This window comes from Erythrolamprus reginae, chromosome 4, assembly GCF_031021105.1.
Source record: "Erythrolamprus reginae isolate rEryReg1 chromosome 4, rEryReg1.hap1, whole genome shotgun sequence".
NCBI lineage: Eukaryota > Metazoa > Chordata > Lepidosauria > Squamata > Dipsadidae > Erythrolamprus > Erythrolamprus reginae.
In genome coordinates, this window is record NC_091953.1 from 4,587,349 (window position 1) to 4,608,346 (window position 20,998).

Consider the following 20,998-nt stretch of genomic DNA (forward strand, 5'->3'; position numbering starts at 1 on the left):
CGAAACATTTAAATATGTCAAAGGGTTAAATAAGGTCCAGGAGGGAAGTGTTTTTAATAGGAAAGTGAACACAAGAACAAGGGGACACAATCTGAAGTTAGTTGGGGGAAAGATCAAAAGCAACGTGAGAAAATATTATTTCACTGAAAGAGTAGTAGATGCTTGGAACAAACTTCCAGCAGACGTGGTTGGTAAATCCACAGTAACTGAATTTAAACATGCCTGGGATAAACATATATCCATCGTAAGATAAAATACAGGAAATAGTATAAGGGCAGACTAGATGGACCATGAGGTCTTTTTCTGCCGTCAGACTTCTATGTTTCTATGTTTCTATGGTTTCACCTTTGCAGAAAATCTGGAGGCAAACAGTTCCACTGATCAATTGTTCTCCTCACAGGAAATTCCTCCTGAGTTATAGAATATAGAATAACAGAGTTGGAAGGGACCTTGGAGGTCTTCTAGTCTGATGCCTTGCTTAGGCAGGAAACCGTACACTGCTTCAGACAGATGGTTATCCAACACATTCTTAAAAATGTTCTCGTGACTCATCATAAATTGTCACATCGCTCACTTCTGAGCGTGTAATTCACAGGTTTCATCTCACCTCCGAAAGTCCCTCACTCAACCATTTCTCCTCACAAAATGCTTGAAGGTTCACACTTGCCTCATTTCTCATCTCACTTTACCTCATTTCCCACTAAGGGAAATTTATAGAGGTTGTAAGAGTTCTTATTTCAAACCTACTTAAAATTCTCGCCGTAAATTCCAGGGGTAAAAACCAGTGAAGGGCTCACCGGCGCACTGGCGACCAATGCGTCTGCGCATGTCTGCCGGCTGTGCACACCGGCGCAAAGTTCTTGTGGGTGGACGCTCGCTCATGAGAGATTTTGTCAATTTTTGAGTTCTTTCAAAAAAGAACTCAACCTGCACTGGTTGCCGATCAGTTTCCAGTCACAATTCAAAGTGTTGGTTATGACCTATAAAACCCTACATGGCATTGGACCAGAATATCTTCGGGACCGCCTTCTGCCACACGAATCCCAGCGACCAATTAGGTCCCACAGAGTTGGCCTTCTCCGGGTCCCATCGACTAAACAATGTCGTCTGGCGGGACCCAGGGGAAGAGCCTTCTCTGTGGTGGCCCCAACCCTCTGGAATCAACTACCCCCAGAGATAAGAATGCAGGGGAATCCTAGCATCACAAAAACGAGCGCTTCGCTGGCTGGAGGTGGGGTTTCTCAGCGAAGGGAGCATCAGTGAAATCGTAGCATCGCAAAAACACCGAAGACCTCGAAACCCCACCTCCGGACCTCTGTGTTTTTGTGATGCTGCGATTTCGCGGAGTCTCCCCTCGCTGGGAAACCCCACCTCCGGACTTCCGTTGCCAGTGAAGCGCCCGGTTTTGCGCTGCTGGGATTCTCCTGCTGGGATTCCCCTGCAGCATCACAAAAACACGGAAGTCCGGAGGCGGGGCATCCCAGCGGCGGCGGTGGGTTTGTAAGGTGAAAATAGTTTGTAAGAAGAGGCAAAAAAATCTTAAACCCCAGGTTTGTATCTCGAAAAGTTTGTATGACGAGGGGTTTGTAAGACGAGGTATCACTGTACTTTGGGATTGATCAGAGATCAAATGTGCTTTTAGTTCTTGATCGCTTGATAGATTTAAATCCATTTAAATGAATGAATAAAATGGCTCCCCATGTATTTCATAATTAGGAATTATAGCTCCCTGGGAGATGTTTTGGCTGCTGCCTACGACACCATGGCAACAGATCCTGTACCCCAACCCACTTGCAAAGATCTTTTTTTTTTAAAAAAGGATTAAAATAAAAGACAGGATTCCACAATTAAATACAAAAACAAGAAGCAAACAGACAAGACAAAAAGAAAACAGAGGAAGAAGCAAGCAGGGAGAATATTTTAATCACAACCATCTGAATGCACATTTTTCGTCAACATCAACACATCCATAGTGGAATCAATCTGTTTGGTTTTATTTTTCCCCAGGACAGGAAAAAAACAACAGATTTGCCACAGCAGGGAAATCCAGAAGAGGGCCAAGATAAGACAGAATTACATAAGTTAAAAACCGATCAGCCACCTTTTTCATTCTCTTTGGCGGTGCTGTTTTTAAAAGCTTCCAAAGAAAATGCATTCAGCAAGTTTATTGAGAGATAAAGACTGAAATGCCACATTTTTGGAGCATAAAACGCCATATTTTTCGGAGTATAAGACGCACCTTAATTTTGGGGGAGGAAAATAGGGAAAAGAATCTGCTTCCCAGGTATTCATCTGGCTAGCATCTTTAGTCTGGTCAGCTCCAGCACATTATTTTATCCCCTTGTTAGGGTTTTAAAAAAACTTTATTCAGTGACAGTAACAATGAAAGAGCTTGCAAGCTAGGAAAACCATTAGTACCTGGTTAGGGCTGGAAAGAAACATTTGGAGCAAGTAGAGCAATGAAAAAAAAACCCCTGCAAAGACTTAGGGCTTGGAAAACATTCTTTGCAGAGAGTAACAATGAAAGAGCCTGCAAGGTAAGAGCTAGGAAAACCATTAGTACCTGGTTAGGGCTGGAAAGAAACATTTGGAGCAAGTAGAGCAATGAAAAAAAAACCCTTTAGTGTTTGGAAAATATTCTTTGCAGAGAGTAACAATGAAAGAGCCTGCAAGGTAAGAGCTGGGGAGATCGTTAGCACCTAGTTAGGGCTGGGGGGGAAAACCTTGAGGGAGGGTATAAGATGTACCTGAATTTTCAGCCTCTTTTAGGGGGGGAAAAGGTGTGTCTAATACAGTAATCCCTTGCTACTTCACCGTTCATCTTTCGCGGATTCGCTATTTCACGGGTTTTCAAACGGATCTTAAATCCATTAAATCCATTAAAAATTTTGAATTCATAAAATTCTTCTACAGTACTACTGTACTCTATTAAAGAAACTGGTGGGATATCACATGTAGTTCCAGCTAAGAAACATTACAGACACACACCACACGATAAAAGGAAAACCCAAAAGTCTTTATCAACAGAAAAACAGAAACAGTTCCCTTTTTAAATGTCAAAGGGATTTTCTGGTACACACAAGGCACAGGTGAAATGCAATCCAATTGCTCACCCAATAACTGGGAAATTGAGTCCAATTCTAAAGTCCAGAGAGTCCACACACAATCTTGAACAGCACAAAACCCACGATCTTGACGAAACAATGAATCAGATAAACTGCCATGAGGCTAAAACACCAGGCTGCACTTTTATCTGTAGCACTAATTACAGCAGCCCCACCCAACCAAAGGTGGCCTCATTTTCTCTTGTAATAATCCTTCAGTTGTTGTCTCCTATGCATCACTCTACGCATGCGTGGGTGTGTCATTAATTCTTGTTCAGAATCCAGGGATGATACAAATGATTGATCGCCTCCTGGGCTGTCTGCCAAACTCCCCTCTTCCCTGTCACTCAGGCTTCCTTGGTCAGAGGAGGCTTCATCGTCAGATTCTACTGGGAGCAAAACAGGCCTGCGGCATGTGGATGTTTCCCCCACATCCACCTGCACATTCCTTGGGGCAGGAGCTGGGCCAGAGCTAACCACAACACTGCCTGAGCAAAATGTTTCATCACCAAGAAGACTCCCACGAACACTGACAGGCCAAGTATATAAAAAGAACAAAACTCCATTCCTTTCTAGTTGGATCACGAAACATCTGCAAGAAAACAACCAAGTTCAGAGGGCGCCAAGCCGCCCTCATTTCAACCCTCAGCGACCAATATTGATACAATTCGTTCTATCAAATGATAGAGCTCAGCTCTCCTTGTTTTACCTCACGATTTTTTAAAGAGAAACTGAGGGGAAAACATTTCAGTCTTCTCACGCTACAACACTCCCAGCCATCTTTGGGGCAGATGTCAGTCAAAGCGGCTGTGTAAAAACGAGACACCCTGGCCCATAATCTAAAATTACAGCTACCTGTCCAGGTAGTTGACAATGTTGGGGTTCTTGTTTTCCCTCATGACGAGGATCTCATTGATGATCAGCTCTTTCTTGGGCTGCTGCTGCAAATTCATCTGTTTGATGGCAACCTGGATTTTGGAAGGGGAAAAAGGAAAAAGAATCCATAGCTTTGATTGCGTCACAATTCTAATGGTGGGAGAAGATGTTAGAAATACAGGTAGTCCTTGATTTATGACCATAATAAAGCCTGCCCATTATGGTGGTACGTTGTGGTGGTCGTTAAGCGAAGCGTCCATGTAACCCCCACTTTAATGTCCACAATCTCTGTACTCCCCATTGCTGTCATAAAATGAACGCATGAGTTAAGTGTGACATCCATAGGATCACCTCACTTAATGACCATAATCTCTGCTCTCCTCATAATCTCTGCTCTCCCCATTGCTGTCATAAAATGAACACATGGGTTATTTAGCAAGATGTCCACGCAATCATCTCATTTTATTTTATTTATTTATTTTTATTTATTTATTTTTGTCAAATAGATATTAGTAGTATACAAAGAAATAACACGGTTTATATACATGATATTGGTGCTAACAAGAGAGAAATTTAGGGCAGGGGACAGTAGTCACCCTGGTGCAAATTTAATTTAATTAATTTAATTAAAATTAAAATTAATTTAATTAATTTAATTAAAATTAAAATTAAAATTAATTTAATTAATTTAATTAAAATTAAAATTAATTTAATTAATTTAATTAAAATTAAAATTAATTTAATTAATTTAATTAAAATTAAAATTAATTTAATTAATTTAATTAATTTAATTAAAATTAATTAAAATTAATTTAATTAATTTAATTAAAATTAATTTAATTAATTTAATTAAAATTAAATTAAATTTAATTAATTTAATTAAAATTAAATTTAATTAAATTTAATTTATTTAATTAAAATTTAATTTAATTTAATTTAATTAATTTAATTAAAATTAAATTAAATTTAATTTAATTAACTTAATTTAATTAAAATTTAACTTAATTTAATTAAAATTAAATTTAATTAAAATTTAATTAAATTTAATTAAAATTTAATTTAATTAAAATTTAATTAAATTTGATTAATTTGATTAATTTGATTAATTTAATTTCATGACCATAATCCCTGTTCTCCCCATTGCTGTCTTTAAGTGACTGCATGGATTGTAAGCATGACATCCGTGACCTTGGAGGTCTTCTAGTCCAACCCCCTGACCACAAAATGGAGGTCTTCTAGTCCAACCCCCTGACCACAAAATAAGCCATGCACACAGTGTTCACTGGTTTCAGCCTTCAGCCTCCTCTGCATCCACCCCACCTCACACCTGCCTGAGTCTTTACCTCTTGTGCTGTTGCTACATCCATCGCTGTGTAAACGGTACCCGAAGCCCTGAAACACAACACAGAAAAGACAAATCCGGGTTTAAAACAGCTTCAATTACTGTATAGAAGCATTGGTAAAAACCCCTTTCAGGATAATCCAAGTCTCCCGTTTTTAATCCAAATACAGTGAAACCTCGTCTTACGAACCCCTCGTCATACAACTTTTTCGAGATACAAACCCGGGGTTTAAGATTTTTTTGCCTCTCCTTCCAAACTATTTTCACCTTACAAACCCAAGCCGCTGCCGCTGGGGTGCCCCGCCTCCGGACTTCTGTTGCCAGCGAAGTGCCTGTTTTTGCACTGCTGGGATTCCCCTGAGGCTCCCCTCCATGGGAAACACCACCTCCGGACTTCTGTGTTTTTGCGATGCTGCAGGGGAATCCCAGAAGCGCAAAAATGGGCGCTTCGCTGGCAATGGAAGTCCAAAGTTGGGGTTTCGAGGACTTCCGTGTTTTTGCGATGGTGCAATTTTGCTGAGGCTCCCCTCGCTGAGAAACCTCTACTTAGGAACTTTTCTAGATAAGAACCGGGTGTTCAAGATTTTTTTGCCTCTTCTCAAGAACCATTCTCCATTTACAAACACAAACCTCCAAAACTGTAACCGGAAAAGGCAGGGAGAAGCCTCCATGGGGCCTCTCTAGGAATCTCCTGGGAGGAAACAGGGCTAGAAAAGGCAGGGAGAAGCCTCCATGGGGCCTCTCTAGGAATCTCCTGGGAGGAAACGGGCTGAAAAGGTGGGGAGAAGCCTCCTTGGGGCCCCTCTAGGAATCTCCTGGGAGGAAACAGGACCAGAAAAGGCGGGGAAAAGCCTCCTTGGGGCCTCTCTAGGAATCTCCTGGGAGGAAACAGGGCTAGAAAAGGCAGGGAGAAGCCTCCATGGGGCCTCTCTAGGAATCTCCTGGGAGGAAACGGGCTGAAAAGGTGGGGAGAAGCCTCCTTGGGGCCTCTCTAGGAATCTCCTGGGAGGAAACAGGGCTAGAAAAGGCAGGGAGAAGCCTCCATGGGGCCCCTCTAGGAATCTCCTGGGAGGAAACGGGCTGAAAAGGTGGGGAGAAGCCTCCTTGGGGCCCCTCTAGGAATCTCCTGGGAGGAAACAGGGCCAGAAAAGGCGGGGAGAAGCCTCCTTGGGGCCTCTCTAGGAATCTCCTGGGAGGAAACAGGGCTAGAAAAGGCAGGGAGAAGCCTCCATGGGGCCTCTCTAGGAATCTCCTGGGAGGAAACGGGCTGAAAAGGTGGGGAAAAGCCTCCTTGGGGCCCCTCTAGGAATCTCCTGGGAGGAAACAGGGCCAGAAAAGGCGGGGAGAAGCCTCCATGGGGTCTCTCTAGGAATCTCCTAGGAGGAAACAGAGCCTCAACCCTCCCTGTGGTTTCCCCAACCACGCACATTATTTGCTTTTACATTGATTCCTATGGGAAAAATGGCTTCTTCTTACAAACTTTCCTACCTAAGAACCTGGTCACAGAACAAATTAAGTTCGTAAGTAGAGATGCCACTGTATTACTTTTTTTGATGGAGTTCTAGGGACTCACTGCAATTGGTCAACTTCCCTTTTTCCCCCCCTTCGGTTTCAACTCTTCCTTCTTACCTTTTCTTCCTGACCAACCTCTGTAGTTTCATTTGCAGCATTTGTGACAATTGTGTGGCCATGTGACAACAAAGGACAATAAAACTGGCCGCGTGACAAAATTTAATTTCCACCTGCCGGACCTCTTTTGTCTCGGTGACCTAACTCTCTACTCGCCCGTGTTAATTGGTTCCTGGCAAGCGGAAAACCCTCAAAACCGATTCGGGCGCTATTATTATGCGCGAATTCCAAAGATCGGCTCCCAAATGCCACCGAAACAGCCACTTGGAACAAAATTAAAATTTGCAAGAAAAACCTCCACGGTTTTACAAATTTCTACAAGAAAAGCACAAGGAGAGATTCCTGATTTAAAAGGTCCATGTTTGGACATTTTAAATCAGGAAGTCATTAATTTAATTAATTAATTAATAATTAATAAATACATTTGGGAAATTACAGGTAGTCCTTGACAAGGAATGGTGCGGAGGTGGAGCTCTCGCCTCAAAATCAAGGAGGCTGCGAGTTCGATCCTAGGTAGAGGAAGATATTTATCTCTCTCTGGGCACAGTGAGAATATATCTGCTAAACAAAACTCAGCATTGGCGACAGGAAAGGCACCTAGCCATGAAACACTGTGCTTGCTCCATTCAGTTTCCCAGACCCTACCCCCGCAAGGGATGGGGTGAGTGCGTTAAAAGAGGATAATGACAGGTAGTCCTTGACACATAGCCATTCGTTGAGTGACCGTTTCCAAGTTACAACAGCACTGAAAAAGTTATCTTTCATTTAAGACCACACTTGGAGTACTGTGTACAGTTCTGGTCACCGCACCTTCAAGAAGGATAGAATGGAACTGGAAAAGGTGCAAAAAGGGCAACATGAATGATCAAGGAAATGGAGCATCTCCCTTATGAAACCAGGTTGCAACGCCTCGGTCTCTTCAGCCTTGAAAGGCGGCGTTTAAGGGGTGACTGGATCGAAGTGTATAAAATCATGCATGGGATAGAAAAGGTGGATAGAGAAAAAATATTTTCTCCATCACACAATACTAGGACGAGGGGGCCCTCCCTAAAGCTCATAGGTAAGAAAGGGAGGACAAATCAAGGGAAGTATTTCTTCTCCCAGAGGGTCCTTGGTTGATGGGATTCACTTCCAGAAGAGGTCGTGACAGCTGTCAGCCTTGATAGCTTCAAGGCAGGGTTAGAAAGATTCATGGATGCCGAGTGTATCAGTGGTTATAGAAACAGATATCCATGTGCCGCCTCTATGTTGGTTGAGGCAGGCAGGGTTCCCTTGAGTACCATTTGTTGGGGGTCAGGGGAAAGGGAGGGTTTTGCCTTCTCTTTCTGCTCAAGATCCCCATGGACAATTGGTGGGCCTCAGAATGCTGGACCCAATGGGCTTTGGCCTGATTCAGCAGGGCTCTTCTTATGTTCTTATGTTCTTAACCATTGCAACACATGATCAAAATTCAGATGCATGGTAACTGTTCATATTTATTTCATATTTTTGTGTCCTGGTGGGTCAGGTGGTCTGATTTTGCGACCTTCCGACAAGCAAAGCCACTGGCCAGATTCACTATACAACTGAGTCTCTAGAGAACAACTCTCTCTACATGTCGCTACCTTTGAAGAATGTTCAGAGACTGCAGGTAATCCAAAACACAGCCGCGAGAGCCGTCATGGGCCTCCCGAGATATGCCCATGTTTCTCCAGCACTCAGCGAGGTGCGTTGGCTGCCGATTGGTCTCCGAACGCTATTCAAAGTGTTGGTTTTGACCTATAAAGCCCTACATGGCATTGGACATGTTATAAATACACACCAGAAAATGTTGATCACATGACCATGGGAAGGCTGCAAGAATCATGTGATAGCGGTCAAAAGCCATTTTTCTCAGTCTCACTTAACTTTGAACGGTCACTAAATGAACTGTTGCAAATCAAGGACTGAATTGTACTGAAGAAGCAGTCGCTCACAATTAAAATGCTTACCCTTGTCCAATCTTCTCAAAACTGGTATATTTCTTCTTGGGATCCCCAATGCTTACGATACCTCCTTTTAAAACAAAAAGAAAAAAAGAAAGAAAGAAAAAAAGAAGGAAGGAAGGAAGGAAGGAAGGAAGGAAGGAAGGAAGGAAGGAAGGAAGGAAGGAAGGAAGGAAAGAAATAAATGAAATCAAATTTTAATTCCACAGTTTAAGCTTTTTGGTACTTACAGGCATCAATTCCTTGGAAATACATTCAATTTTCAGGGGGAGAAAACTTACGAAACTTTCCTATTAAAAACACTTCCCTCCTGAACCTTATTTAACCCTTTAACATATTTAAATGTTTCGATCGTGTCCCCCCTTTTCCTTCTGTCCTCCAGACTATACAGATTGAGTTCATTAAGTCTTTCCTGGTCAGTTTTATGCTTAAGACCTTCCACCATTCTTGTAGCCCGTCTTTGGACCCGTTCAACTTTTATCAACATCTTTTTATAGATGAGGTCTCCAGAACTGAACACAGTATTCCAAATGTGGTCTCACCAGCACTCTATACAGCGGGATCACAATCTCCCTCTTCCTGCTTGTTATACCTCTAGCTACGTAGCATCCTACTTGCTTTTCCTACTGCCCGACCACACTGCTCACCCATTTTGAGACTGTCAGAAATCACTACCCCTAAATCCTTCTCTTCTGGAGCTTTTACTAGCACATAACTGCCAATGCAATACTCAGATTGAGGATTCCTTTTCCCCAAGTGCATTATTTTACATTTGGAAACATTAAACTGCAGTTTCCATTGCTTTGACCATTTATCTAGTAAAGCTAAATCATTTGCCATATTACAGACGCCTCCAGGAATATCAACCCTATTGCACACTTTAGAGTCATCGGCAAATAGGCAAACCTTCCCTACCGAACCTTCCCCTATGTCACTCACAAAGATATTAAAAAGAATAGGACCCAGAACAGACCCTTGTGGCACACCGCTTGTAACCTGTCTCTGCTCAGAATACTCGCCATTAACAATAACTCTCTGATGTCTACGCTTCAGCCAGCTGATCCACTGAACTATCCAGGGATTAAGTCCAATCTTCACTAACTTATCTATCAGCTCTTTATGTGGAACCGTATCAAAGGCTTTGCTGAAGTCCAGATAGGCAATATCCACGGCACCACCTTGATCCAACACCTTTGTGACATAGTCAAAGAAATCAATGAGATTAGTCTGACATGATTTGCCTTCAGTAAAGCCATGCTGATTTGGGTCCAATAAGTTATTGTTTTTTAGGTGCTGATTTATCCTCTTTTTGAGTAGAGTCTCCATCATTTTAACTATAACTGATGTCAAGCTAACTGGCCTGTAGTTACCAGCTTCTTCTCTACTGCCCTTCTTGTGGATAGGCACAACACTGGCCCCATGAGACCGTGACCAAGCATCTGAAATCACATAATAATAATAATAATAATAATAATAATAATAATAATAATAATAATAATAATAAAAATTTTATTAGATTTGTATGCCGCCCCTCTCCGAAGACTCGGGGAGGCTCACAACAACGATAAAAACAATATTATACTGGCACAAATCTAATATTAAAAAACCTAAAAACCCTATCATAATTAAAAACCAAACAGCACATACATACCAAACATAAATTATAATAAGCCTGGGGGAAAGGTGTCTCAAATCCCCCATGCCTGGCGGTATAGGTGGGTCTTAAGTAGTTTACGGAAGACAAGGAGGGTGGGAGCAGTTCTAATCTCTCGAGGGAGTTGATTCCAGAGGGCAGGGGCCGCCACAGAGAAGCCTCTTCCCCTGGGGCCCGCCAGACGACATTGTTTAGTCGGCGGGACCTGGAGAAGGCCAACTCTCTGGGACCTTATCGGCCGCTGGGATTCATGCGGTAGCAGCCGGTTCCGGAGGTACTCTGGTCCAATGCCATGTAGGGCTTGACCATAAGGATGCTGCAATGGTCATAAGTGTGAAAAAAACGGACATAAATCACTTTTTTTCAATGCAGCTTGTAACTTTGAATCCAGATCCTGGGGAGGTCCTTCGTAACTTTAAACAGCTGCCAAGCGAATTGTCGTACGTTGAGGACTCCATAATATTGTTTTTTAGCCTTGACAATCCCACTTAACACATTCCATCTATTTAGAGAGGCAAAGCATCACACATCACACCACAAGCCGCACTGGGAGACGATTCTGAAGGCCTTCAAACACCAATTGTGTGAAAGTTTGCACTTTGGTTGAACACAAAAAAAGAGGCCAAGCTCAGGCGAGAAATATTTTTTGTCTGCTGCAACCACAATTAAAAGACTGCACACACATATACACACACACACACACACACACACACACACACACAATGCAATGCAGTTGTGTGTTTAGAGACTGTTCAAAGTTAAAACAGCACTGAAAAAAGTGAATTACAGTATGACTGTTTTTCACATCCCCACGCCCATATGGTCAAAACTCAGACACTTAGCAACTGACTCATATCTATGATAGTTGTAGCATCCCGGGGGTTCATGTGATCTGCTTTTACGACATTCTGACATGCAAAAGTCAATGGGAAACCCATATTCGCTTAACAACCATGTGATTCACTTAACAACCGCAATAATTCATTAAACAACTGTGGAAAGGAAGGAAGGAAGGAAGGAAGGAAGGAAGGAGACAGACAGAGACAGAAAGAGACAGAGAAAGAAAGAAAGAGAAAGAAAGAAAGAAAGGAAGGAAGGAAGGAAGGAAGGAAGGAAGGAAGGAAGGAAGGAAGGAAGGAAGGAAGGGGCAGTCAGACAGGCAGAGAAGGAAAGGAAAAGAGAGAGAGAAAAAAGAAAGAAAGAAATAGAGAGAAAAAAGAAAGAGAAAAGAAAAAAGAAAGAAAGAAAGAAAAAGGAGGGAGGGAGGGAGGGAGGAAGAAGCAAAACTCCCTTAACCAATGCCTCACTTAGCAACAGAAATATTGGCCTCAACTCTAGTTGCAAGTCAAGGAGTTCCTGTAATTTTCCCCCTTTATTTTCCAATAGCCCCTTTAAACTTTGATAATTCAAAACAAATCTTACTTAATTTTTCCAGGATTTCTTCATCGGTCATTTTAGGTTTTTTCTTTTGTTTCTCGGCATTTCTGGCCAGTGTGTCAGGCGGCGTGATGCTGTTTTCGGAAGGAGAGTTAATGGGCGAGGTGGTCACATCCCTGGTTGGGGCTGGTGGAAGAGGCTCGATCACGGAGCGGGTGTAAATCTGTAGTTTTGGGAAGGGGAGAGAGGGAGGGAGAGAGAGAGAGTGATAGAAAAATGGGCATTAAAAAAAATGACAGAAAGATCAGAGAAATTGCTGGGATCCACCAATACCCTCAAAAGGCAACACACACACACACCCTTAGGAGTACAGCAAGCCATGCGCTAAAGAGGGAACATTCAGCCACTGTTTATCCTTGCTACCAAGTGGAACTTTCAGCAACAGTAATAGTCTACCCTCAGTAGCTGGCACTAGTAAAAAAACAGCCTCTGTGGGGCCTATCTAGGAATCTCCTGGGAGGAAACAGGGCCGGAAAAGGCAGGGAGAAGCCTCCGTGGGGCCTCTCTAGGAATCTCCTGGGAGGAAACAGGGCCAGAAAAGGTGGAGAAAAGCCTCCATGGGGCCTCTCTAGGAATCTCCTCGGAGGAAACAGGGCTGGAAAAGGCAGGGAGAAGCCTCTGTGGGGCCTCTCGAGGAACCTCCTGGGAGGAAACAGGGCCAGAAAAGGCAGGGAGAAGCCTCCGTGGGGCCTCTCGAGGAATCTCCTGGGAGGAAACAGGGCCGGAAAAGGCAGGGAGAAGCCTCCGTGGGGCCTCTCTAGGAATCTCCTGGGAGGAAACAGGGCCGGAAAAGGCAGGGAGAAGCCTCCGTGGGGCCTCTCTAGGAATCTCCTGGGAGGAAACAGGGCCGGAAAAGGCAGGGAGAAGCCTCCGTGGGGCCTCTCTAGGAATCTCCTGGGAGGAAACAGGGCCGGAAAAGGCAGGGAGAAGCCTCCGTGGGGCCTCTCGAGGAATCTCCTGGGAGGAAACAGGGCCGGAAAAGGCAGGGAGAAGCCTCCGTGGGGCCTCTCGAGGAATCTCCTGGGAGGAAACAGGGCCTCCACCCTCCCTGTGGTTTCCCTAATCGCACACCTTATTTGCTTTTACATTGATTCCTATGGGAAAAATTGCTTTTTCTTACAACTTTTCTACTTAAGAACCTGGTAACGGAACAAATTAAGCTCATAAGTAGAGCTGCCACTGTATTTGTACAAATCCGTTTTCAAAACAATTATTGCAAAGGAGAAGAACCACTCACCGATTTTGTGTGTTCTGGCCTAGGGGCGATGACTGGTGGAGGCAGAGCTTCATCATCGTCGTCCTCATCTTCCGACACGGAGGGCACCGCTGGCGTTTCCGACACGGCCTTCACGTTCTGCGTGGAAATGACATGCATTTAATTATGTCTTTTATTTCTGTTATTTCACAGCTTTTGCTCGGAACCTGAAGGAAACGTACGGACATGTTCCACAAAATGGCCGCCCACAAAATGTTGCTAAGCGAGGCAGTCGTTATTTATTTGATTGTTTGTTTGTTTTTGGTTTTTATTTTATTTATTCGTTCATTCATTCATTCTTATTTTATTTTATTAATTTTATTAATTTTATTAATTTTATTAATTTTATTTTATTTTATTTTATTATTTTATTTTTATTTTATTTTATTTTTATTCATTCATTCATTCATTTTTATTTCATTTCATTTCATTTCATTTGTTATTTTATTTTATTTTATTTTATTATTTATTTTATTATTTATTTATTTATTTATTTATTTATTTATTTATTTATTCGATTCGATTCGATTCGATTCGATTCGTATGCCGCCCATCTCCGTAGACTCGGGGCGGCTCACAACAGCAATAGAACAATTCATAACAAATCCAATAATTTAAAAACATTTTAAAAACCCCATTATTAACCAGACATACATACAAACATACCATACATAAATTGTATAGGCCCGGGGGGAGATATCTCAGTTCCCCCATGCCTGGCGGCAAAGGTGGGTTTTAAGGAGTTTACGGAAGGCAAGGAGGGTGGGGGCAGTTCTAATCTCCGGGGGGGAGCTGGTTCCAGAGAGTCGGGGCCGCCACAGAGAAGGCTCTTCCCCTGGGACCCGCCAAATGACATTGTTTAGTCGACGGGACCCGGAGATGTGAATATGAATCGTGTCCAATTTTAGCCATGGGGAAGCGCGCTTTGCTTAACAAGGAATAATGGATGGAAACTGATCAAGAGTCAACCTGGAAATAAGGAGAAATTTCCAAACAGTGAGAATAATCAACCGTTGCTTTCAGAAGTTGTGGAAGCTTCATTACTGGAAGCTTTCAAGAAGGGATTGGACTGCCATTTGTCAGATATGGTGTATGATCTCCTGCTTGGGCGGGGGTTGGACTAGATGACCCATAGGGTCCCTTCCAACTCTGTAAATCTGTAATCACATCAAGGACTTTCTCTCAGCGTGGCAAATTCCCTCTGCCAAACTAACAAAGGATGCCTTGGCCAGCAGCCAAGCCAACAATATTTATTGCTGCTTATTAAAACAGTGTCTGAGCATATAATTATTATTTTTTTTTAAATTGCTTTGTTGAAGATGTGCATCCATTCACCTGCTGAGTAATGAATATGTCAGGGTGGTTTTTATAAGCAGCCGATAACATTTCCATCCTTAGAGGCAGGAGGGTCAAAGAAAAAAAAAAGAATAATTTACAGCCGGGATTTCAAGACAAGACATTTCAGAGTGGTCCTCGACGTACGGACACAATTTTTTGTTTGCTAAGCAAAACATTTGTTAAATGAAACATAGAAATATTGAAGATTGACGGCAGAAAAAGACCTCATACTATTATACTATTTCCTGTATTTGATCTTAGGATGGATATATGTTTATCCCAGGCTTGTTTAAATTCAGTTACTGTGGATTTACCAACCATGTTGGCTGGGAGTTTGTTCCAAGCATCTACTACTCTTTCAGTAAAATAATATTTTCTCATGTTACTTCTGATCTTTCCCCCAACTAACCTCAGATTGTGCCCCCTTGTTTCCTATTAAAAACACTTTCCTCCTGAACTTTATTTAACCCTTTAACATATAATGTTGGTCATTAAGTGAATCTGGTAATTTTGATCAGTTGTTAAGTGAAGACTGTTTGTAATTTAGTTTAAAGTTAAGGAGAGGCAGAAGATAAACGGGACTTCCTTAGAAAATATCAACCCGTATGTATCCATGCTTAGCTTGCAATCCAGAAAAGGATCAATTTTGTCAATATCTTTTTGTAGGTGAGGACTCCAAACTGAACACAGTATTCTAAATGTGGTCTCACCAGTGCTCTATATAGCAGGATCAACTATGTTTGCTGGAAGTTTGTTCCAAGCATCTACTACTCTCAGTCAAATAATATTTTCTCACGTGGCTTCTGATCTTTCCCCCAGCTAACCTCAGATTGTGTCCCCTTGTTCTTGTGTTCACTTTCCTATTAAAAACACTTCCCTCCTGAACCTTTATTTAACCCTTTAACATATTTAAATGTTTCTATCGTGTCCCCCCTTTCCCTTCTGTCCTCCAGACTATACAGGTTGAGTTCATTAAGTCTTTCCTGATAAGTTTTATGCTTAAGACCTTCCACCATTCTTGTAGCCCGTCTTTGGACCCGTTCAATTTTATTCCTAAACAAATTCCTAAACAAGTCCCCATTTCTTTACCTTTCTTGCCACAGTCACTAAGTGAATAATTGAAGTTCTTATGTTAATGACATGGTTGTTAAGCAAATCTGGTAATTTTGATCAGTTGTTAAGTGAAGACTGTCTGCAATTTGGTTTAAAGCTAAGGAGAGGCAGAAGATAAACAGGACTTCCTTAGAAAATATCAACCCTTAACCATGCTTAGCTTGCAATCCAGAAAAGGATCAGCCCAGTGCAGCTCATAACTTCAAAACCATGAGGGCAAGAAACGTGACTTCAGTTTGAAGCAAGTAAGGAGGACAATGTGAAAAACTGGGGAATTTGGTGTCTGCAAAAATTTGCTTTTGTGTTCATATAATGCGATAGATCCTATTTTTTGTCCTTCTTCATCCCAATATGAGACCATATTTGGAATACTGTATTCAGGAAACAAAGAAACATAGAAGATTGACCGCAAAAAATGACCACGTGGTCTATCTAGTCTGCCCTTATACTATTTCCTGTATTTTATCTTAGGATGGATCTATGTTTATCCCAGGCATGAAGAGGGAGATTGTGATTCCACTGTATAGAGGGCTGGTGAGACCACATTTGGAATACTGTGTCCAGTTCTGGAGACCTCACCTACAAAAAGATATTGAAAAAATTGAACGGGTCCAAAGACGGGCTACAAGAATGGTGGAAGGTCTTAAGCATAAAACGTATCAGGAAAGACTTCAGGAACTCAATCTGCATAGTCTGGAGGACAGAAGGAAAAGGGGGGACATGATCGAAACATTTAAATATGTGAAAGGGTTAAATAAGGTCCAGGAGCAAAGTGTTTTTAATAGGAAAGTGAACACAAGAACAAGGGGACACAATCTGAAGTTAGTTGGGGGAAAGATCAAAAGCAGCATGAGAAAATATTATTTTACTGAAAGAGTAGTAGATCCTTGGAACAAACTTCCAGCAGACGTCGTTCGTAAATCCACAGTCACTGAATTTAAACATGCCTGGGATAAACATATATCCATCCTAAGATAAAATACAAAAAATAGTATAAGGGCAGACTAGATGGACCATGAGGTCTTTTTCTGCCGTCAGACTTCTATGTTTCTAGTATCCCAGGGCTGAAGGATGGTGACAAAACATTAAAATAGCAGAAACTAACCAGAGAAATAGGATTCTCCCAAGATTTTCTTAAGACTTCTTTGGCAATTTGAAAGAGAACAGATTCCATGGTTTTTCTTCCCAGCTAAGAAATTCATATGAAACTGACATTTGCGGGTTTAGATGTGAGACAGGGCAGTTCGCACAATCTACAATCCTGAGAATTGAGGCCAAGCCAGCCTTGTCATCCTACCACTTTTTCTCTCTTACGTGTGAAAAATAAACGTTATTGCTTGGAAGTGAGAGAACTGGATTCATCTGAACGTGTTAAATAAAGATGCCAGCCTTTTTAAAAAAAAATAATAACCTGCTTTTTGGAAAAGGCTGGGGTTTTAAAAATAGCTCCTTTCACAAACATGTTTGTTGGGGGCTTGAAGATTCAGTGGGCTTTTTTTAAAGGGAAAAATGTCATCAATAACATAAGTTCAGACCCGAGGTGTTATTTTTACTCCTGCCAGATTCAATTCTTCTCTGCCTCTTACTTCCTGCCTCCTTTTTTTCTACCTATTTATTTATTACTTATTATAATTATTTGGATATTATTATTATTATTATTATTATTATTTATTAATTAATTAGTAGACTAAGGGCGGCTGAGTAAAATACACATGGGAGAAACCCTAAATATTAAAATCCTAAACAGGAGTAAATACAAAGGTACAGGAAAGGAAGGAAGGAAGGAAGGAAGGAGGAGAAGGAAGGAAGGAGAAGGAAGGAAGGGAGAAGAAAGGAAGGAAGGAGAAGGAAGGAAGGAGGAGAAGGAAGGAAGGAGAAGGAAGGAGGGAGGGAGGAGGGAAGGAGAAGGAAGGAAGGAAGGAAGGAAGGAGGGAGGAGAAGAAAAGAAGGAAGGAGAAGGAAGGAGGGAGGAGAAGAAAGGAAGGAAGGAGAAGGAAGGAAGGAATGAAAGAAAGAGAAAGGAAGGAAGGAAAAGAAAGGAAGGAATGAAAGAAAGAAAGAAAGAAAGGAAGGAAGGAAGGAAGGAAGGAAGGGGAAGGAACGAGAAGGAAGGAAAGAAGGAAGGAGAAGAAAGGAAGGAAGAGGAAGGAAGGAAGGAAGAGAGAGAGAGAGAGAGAGAGAGAAAGAAAGAAAGAAAGAAAGAAAGAAAGAAAGAAAGAAAGAAAAAAATCCCGACAATGTGAACAATTAACCAGGCAGGTTTTAAGAAGAGATTGCTCGGGCATGAACTCCATTTGTGTGAATGAAGCTTCACACATGTATGTTTGCCCATCATTCATGCAGCCCAGTTTCAAACAGGCCATCGGCCAGTAGGGGGCCGGGGGGGGGCATGTGTTGGGGACCCCTCCTCTGCCCCCCAGGAAATGAGCCCCCATCTTAATTGACTGCATCTTCCCAGCAGCCTTGCTCCACAGCAGTGGCTTCCAGACCCACCATCAGCCTTCAATGGTGAAGACATTTTCCTGAGGACCCCCAGGGTATTTATGGAATCACCAGGGCTGAAGGAATCGATGGAGGCTGGGCCTTGAAGATTTAAATCCCTCCTCCAGCTGCTCAAGTAGCCCTGAGGTCACCCCCATATTAGGTACTCATTATTGGGTAATTACCCCACAACCCCAGCCCTTGGGTCCCCCATTTGCCCCCACCGGACATTCACCTGCAAGGTCTCCAGAGGGGATACTTGATTGTCTCTGGGCTTGGTGGTTTCCCTTCAGTTGTTTCATTACCCAAGTAGGTAGTCCCTAGCACTGATGACATTACATAGTTGGGTAATGAAATGTCTCCATAAAAACATCCAAGCTCAGAGAACACCAAGGACTTCACAATCCTCCCCTTCTTCTTCTCTTTCTACTCCTCCTCCTCCTCCTCCTCTCCTCCTCTTCCTCCCATTCACCTTCTCCACAAATCCTCCTCCCTTCTAGCACTGATGATATTACCTAGTTGGGTAACATCAACGGACTCCATTACAAAGCGTTGAAACTCCACCACGAATTTCCCATCAGCCACTCTTAAATACTTATGGCGAGTGGTCAACAATTCCCTAGAGTTAGAAACATAGAAACATAGAAGATTGATGGCAGAAAAAGACCTCATGGTCCATCTAGGCCAGTGTTTACCAACCTTAGCAACTTGAAGATATTTAGACTTCAACTCCCAGAATGCTGGCTGGGGAATTCTGGGAGTTGAAGTCCAGATCTCTCTAAGTTGCCAAGGTTGGGAAACACTGATCTAGACAGCCTTTACACTATTTCCTGTATTTTATCTTAGGATGGATCTATGTTTCTCCCAAACATGTTTAAATTCAATGACTTTGGATTGACCAACCACATCTGCTGGACGTTTGTTCCAAGCATCTACTACTCTTTCAGTCAAATAATATTTTCTCACGTTACTTCTGATCTTTCCCCCAACTAACCTCAGATTGGGCCCCCTTGTTCTTGGGTTCACTTTCTTATTAAAAACACTTCCCTCCTGAACTCATTTAACTCTTTAACGTATTTAAATGTTTTGATCCTGTCCCCCCTTTCCCTTCTGTCCTCCAGACTATACAGATGGAGTTCATGAAGTCTTTCCTGATACGTTTTATGCTTAAGACCTTCCACCATTCTTGTAGCCCGTCTTTGTCAATATCTTTTTGTAGGTGAGGTCTCCAGAACTGGACACAGTATTCTAAATGTGGTCTTACCAGCGCTCTATACAGTGGGAACAAAATCTCCCTCTTCCTGCTTGTCATAACCCTAACTATGCAACCAAGCATCCTACTTGCTTTCCCTACCGCCTGCCTGCACTGTTCACCCATTTTGAGACTCTCAGAAATCACTACCCCTAAATCCTTCTCTTCTGAAGTTTTTTTTTAACAAACTACAGACTACCTCCTTTTCCCACCCAAGTATTCTTGTCTTTTTCTTAGTCTTCTAAAGAAAGGAGAAGAGCCTGCTCTGTGGCGGCCCCTATGGCGGCCCCGGCCCTTTGGAACCAACTCCCCCCAGAGATTAGAATTGCCCCCAACCTCCTTGCCTTTCGTAAGCTCCTTAAAACCCACCTCTGCCGTCAGGCATGGGGGAACTGAGATATTCTTTTCCCCTAGGCCTTTACAATTTACGCATGGTATGTTTGTGTGTATGTTTGGTTTTATAATAAGGTTTTTTTTAGTTGTTTAGTATTGGATTGTTACATGCTGTTTTTTATCACTGTTGTTAACCGCCCCGAGTTTGCGGAGAGGGGCGGCATACAAATCCAATAAATAATAATAAATAAATAATGTTTGTTTGTTTGTTTGTTTGTTTGTTTCTTTCTTTCTTTCTTTCTTATTGATTGATTGATTGATTGATTGATTGATTGATTGATTGGATTTGTATGCAGCCCCTCTCCGGAGACTAATAATAATAAAGTGGGCATCTAACGAAGGATCTTAGTCTTCCTCCTCCTCCTCTAAATCAGACCCTACTGTCATTGACATCTCTGCCACCTCTGGTGGTCCTTCAGGTTCATCCCTCACTCTCCCTCCCTGCATCAGCTGGCAAAACCACTGGCCCAGGGGACCAAGATGGGCCTGGCACATCCTCCTCGGAGTCTCTCCTTACCAGAGTTGGTCGACAACCACTCACATCAAAAATGAGTAATGAGTGCCACTCTTTTGCAGGACACAGCTTTTGCGCAGGCACGCAACATCGGAAGGCATGCGTAAAAGGCGTCCATCCTGGGACGGCTGTCAATCCTGCTTCCTTTGCATTTATGCTCGTCCCATAATAGATGGCTGCCTGTGAGATAGGCTGTCATAACCTGGTCAGCAAAATTGGATAATAGCTCTCCATTAAGTGTAATCAATCCAAAAGGGTCTCCCAGAAACAACCCTACCCTTATAGCGTGATCCTTAATAGCTAAATTTGCTATTATTTATGGCTCTTGGCCAATAGCCTTAAAGACGATGCATTTTAATAAAGGCAGATCTAAACCGCTCGTGGCCAAGCGATCATGTTTCTTTTGATAAATGCAGGAAGCAGGAGACATGAATTTTACTTCTAACCGTCCTCGAATTATGACTGTAATTAAGCCTGGAATTATAGTTGTAAGATGTATCGGATGCTAAGTGAGTGGTATTATTATTATTATTTTTATTATTTATTGGATTTGTATGGCGCCCCTCTCCGCAGACTCGGGGCGGCTAACAACAATGATAAAAACAGCATGTACAATCCAATTAATAAAACAACTAAAAACCCTTAT

At 42.2% G+C, this 20,998-nt stretch overlaps 1 protein-coding gene across 2 annotated transcripts in view; it reads right to left on the reverse strand.

Moving 5' to 3' along the window:
• Window positions 1-20,998, reverse strand: part of PAK1 (p21 (RAC1) activated kinase 1) — a 56,409-nt gene that overhangs the window by 13,285 nt on the left and 22,126 nt on the right. For both annotated transcript variants that reach the window (XM_070749504.1, XM_070749505.1), the window contains 5 exons: window positions 13,244-13,360; window positions 11,992-12,169; window positions 8,922-8,985; window positions 5,324-5,372; window positions 3,960-4,072 (listed from right to left, as the gene is read on the reverse strand). In XM_070749504.1, the coding sequence (XP_070605605.1) occupies window positions 3,960-4,072; window positions 5,324-5,372; window positions 8,922-8,985; window positions 11,992-12,169; window positions 13,244-13,360 (521 nt within the window). The remainder of the gene's footprint in view (window positions 1-3,959; window positions 4,073-5,323; window positions 5,373-8,921; window positions 8,986-11,991; window positions 12,170-13,243; window positions 13,361-20,998) is intronic.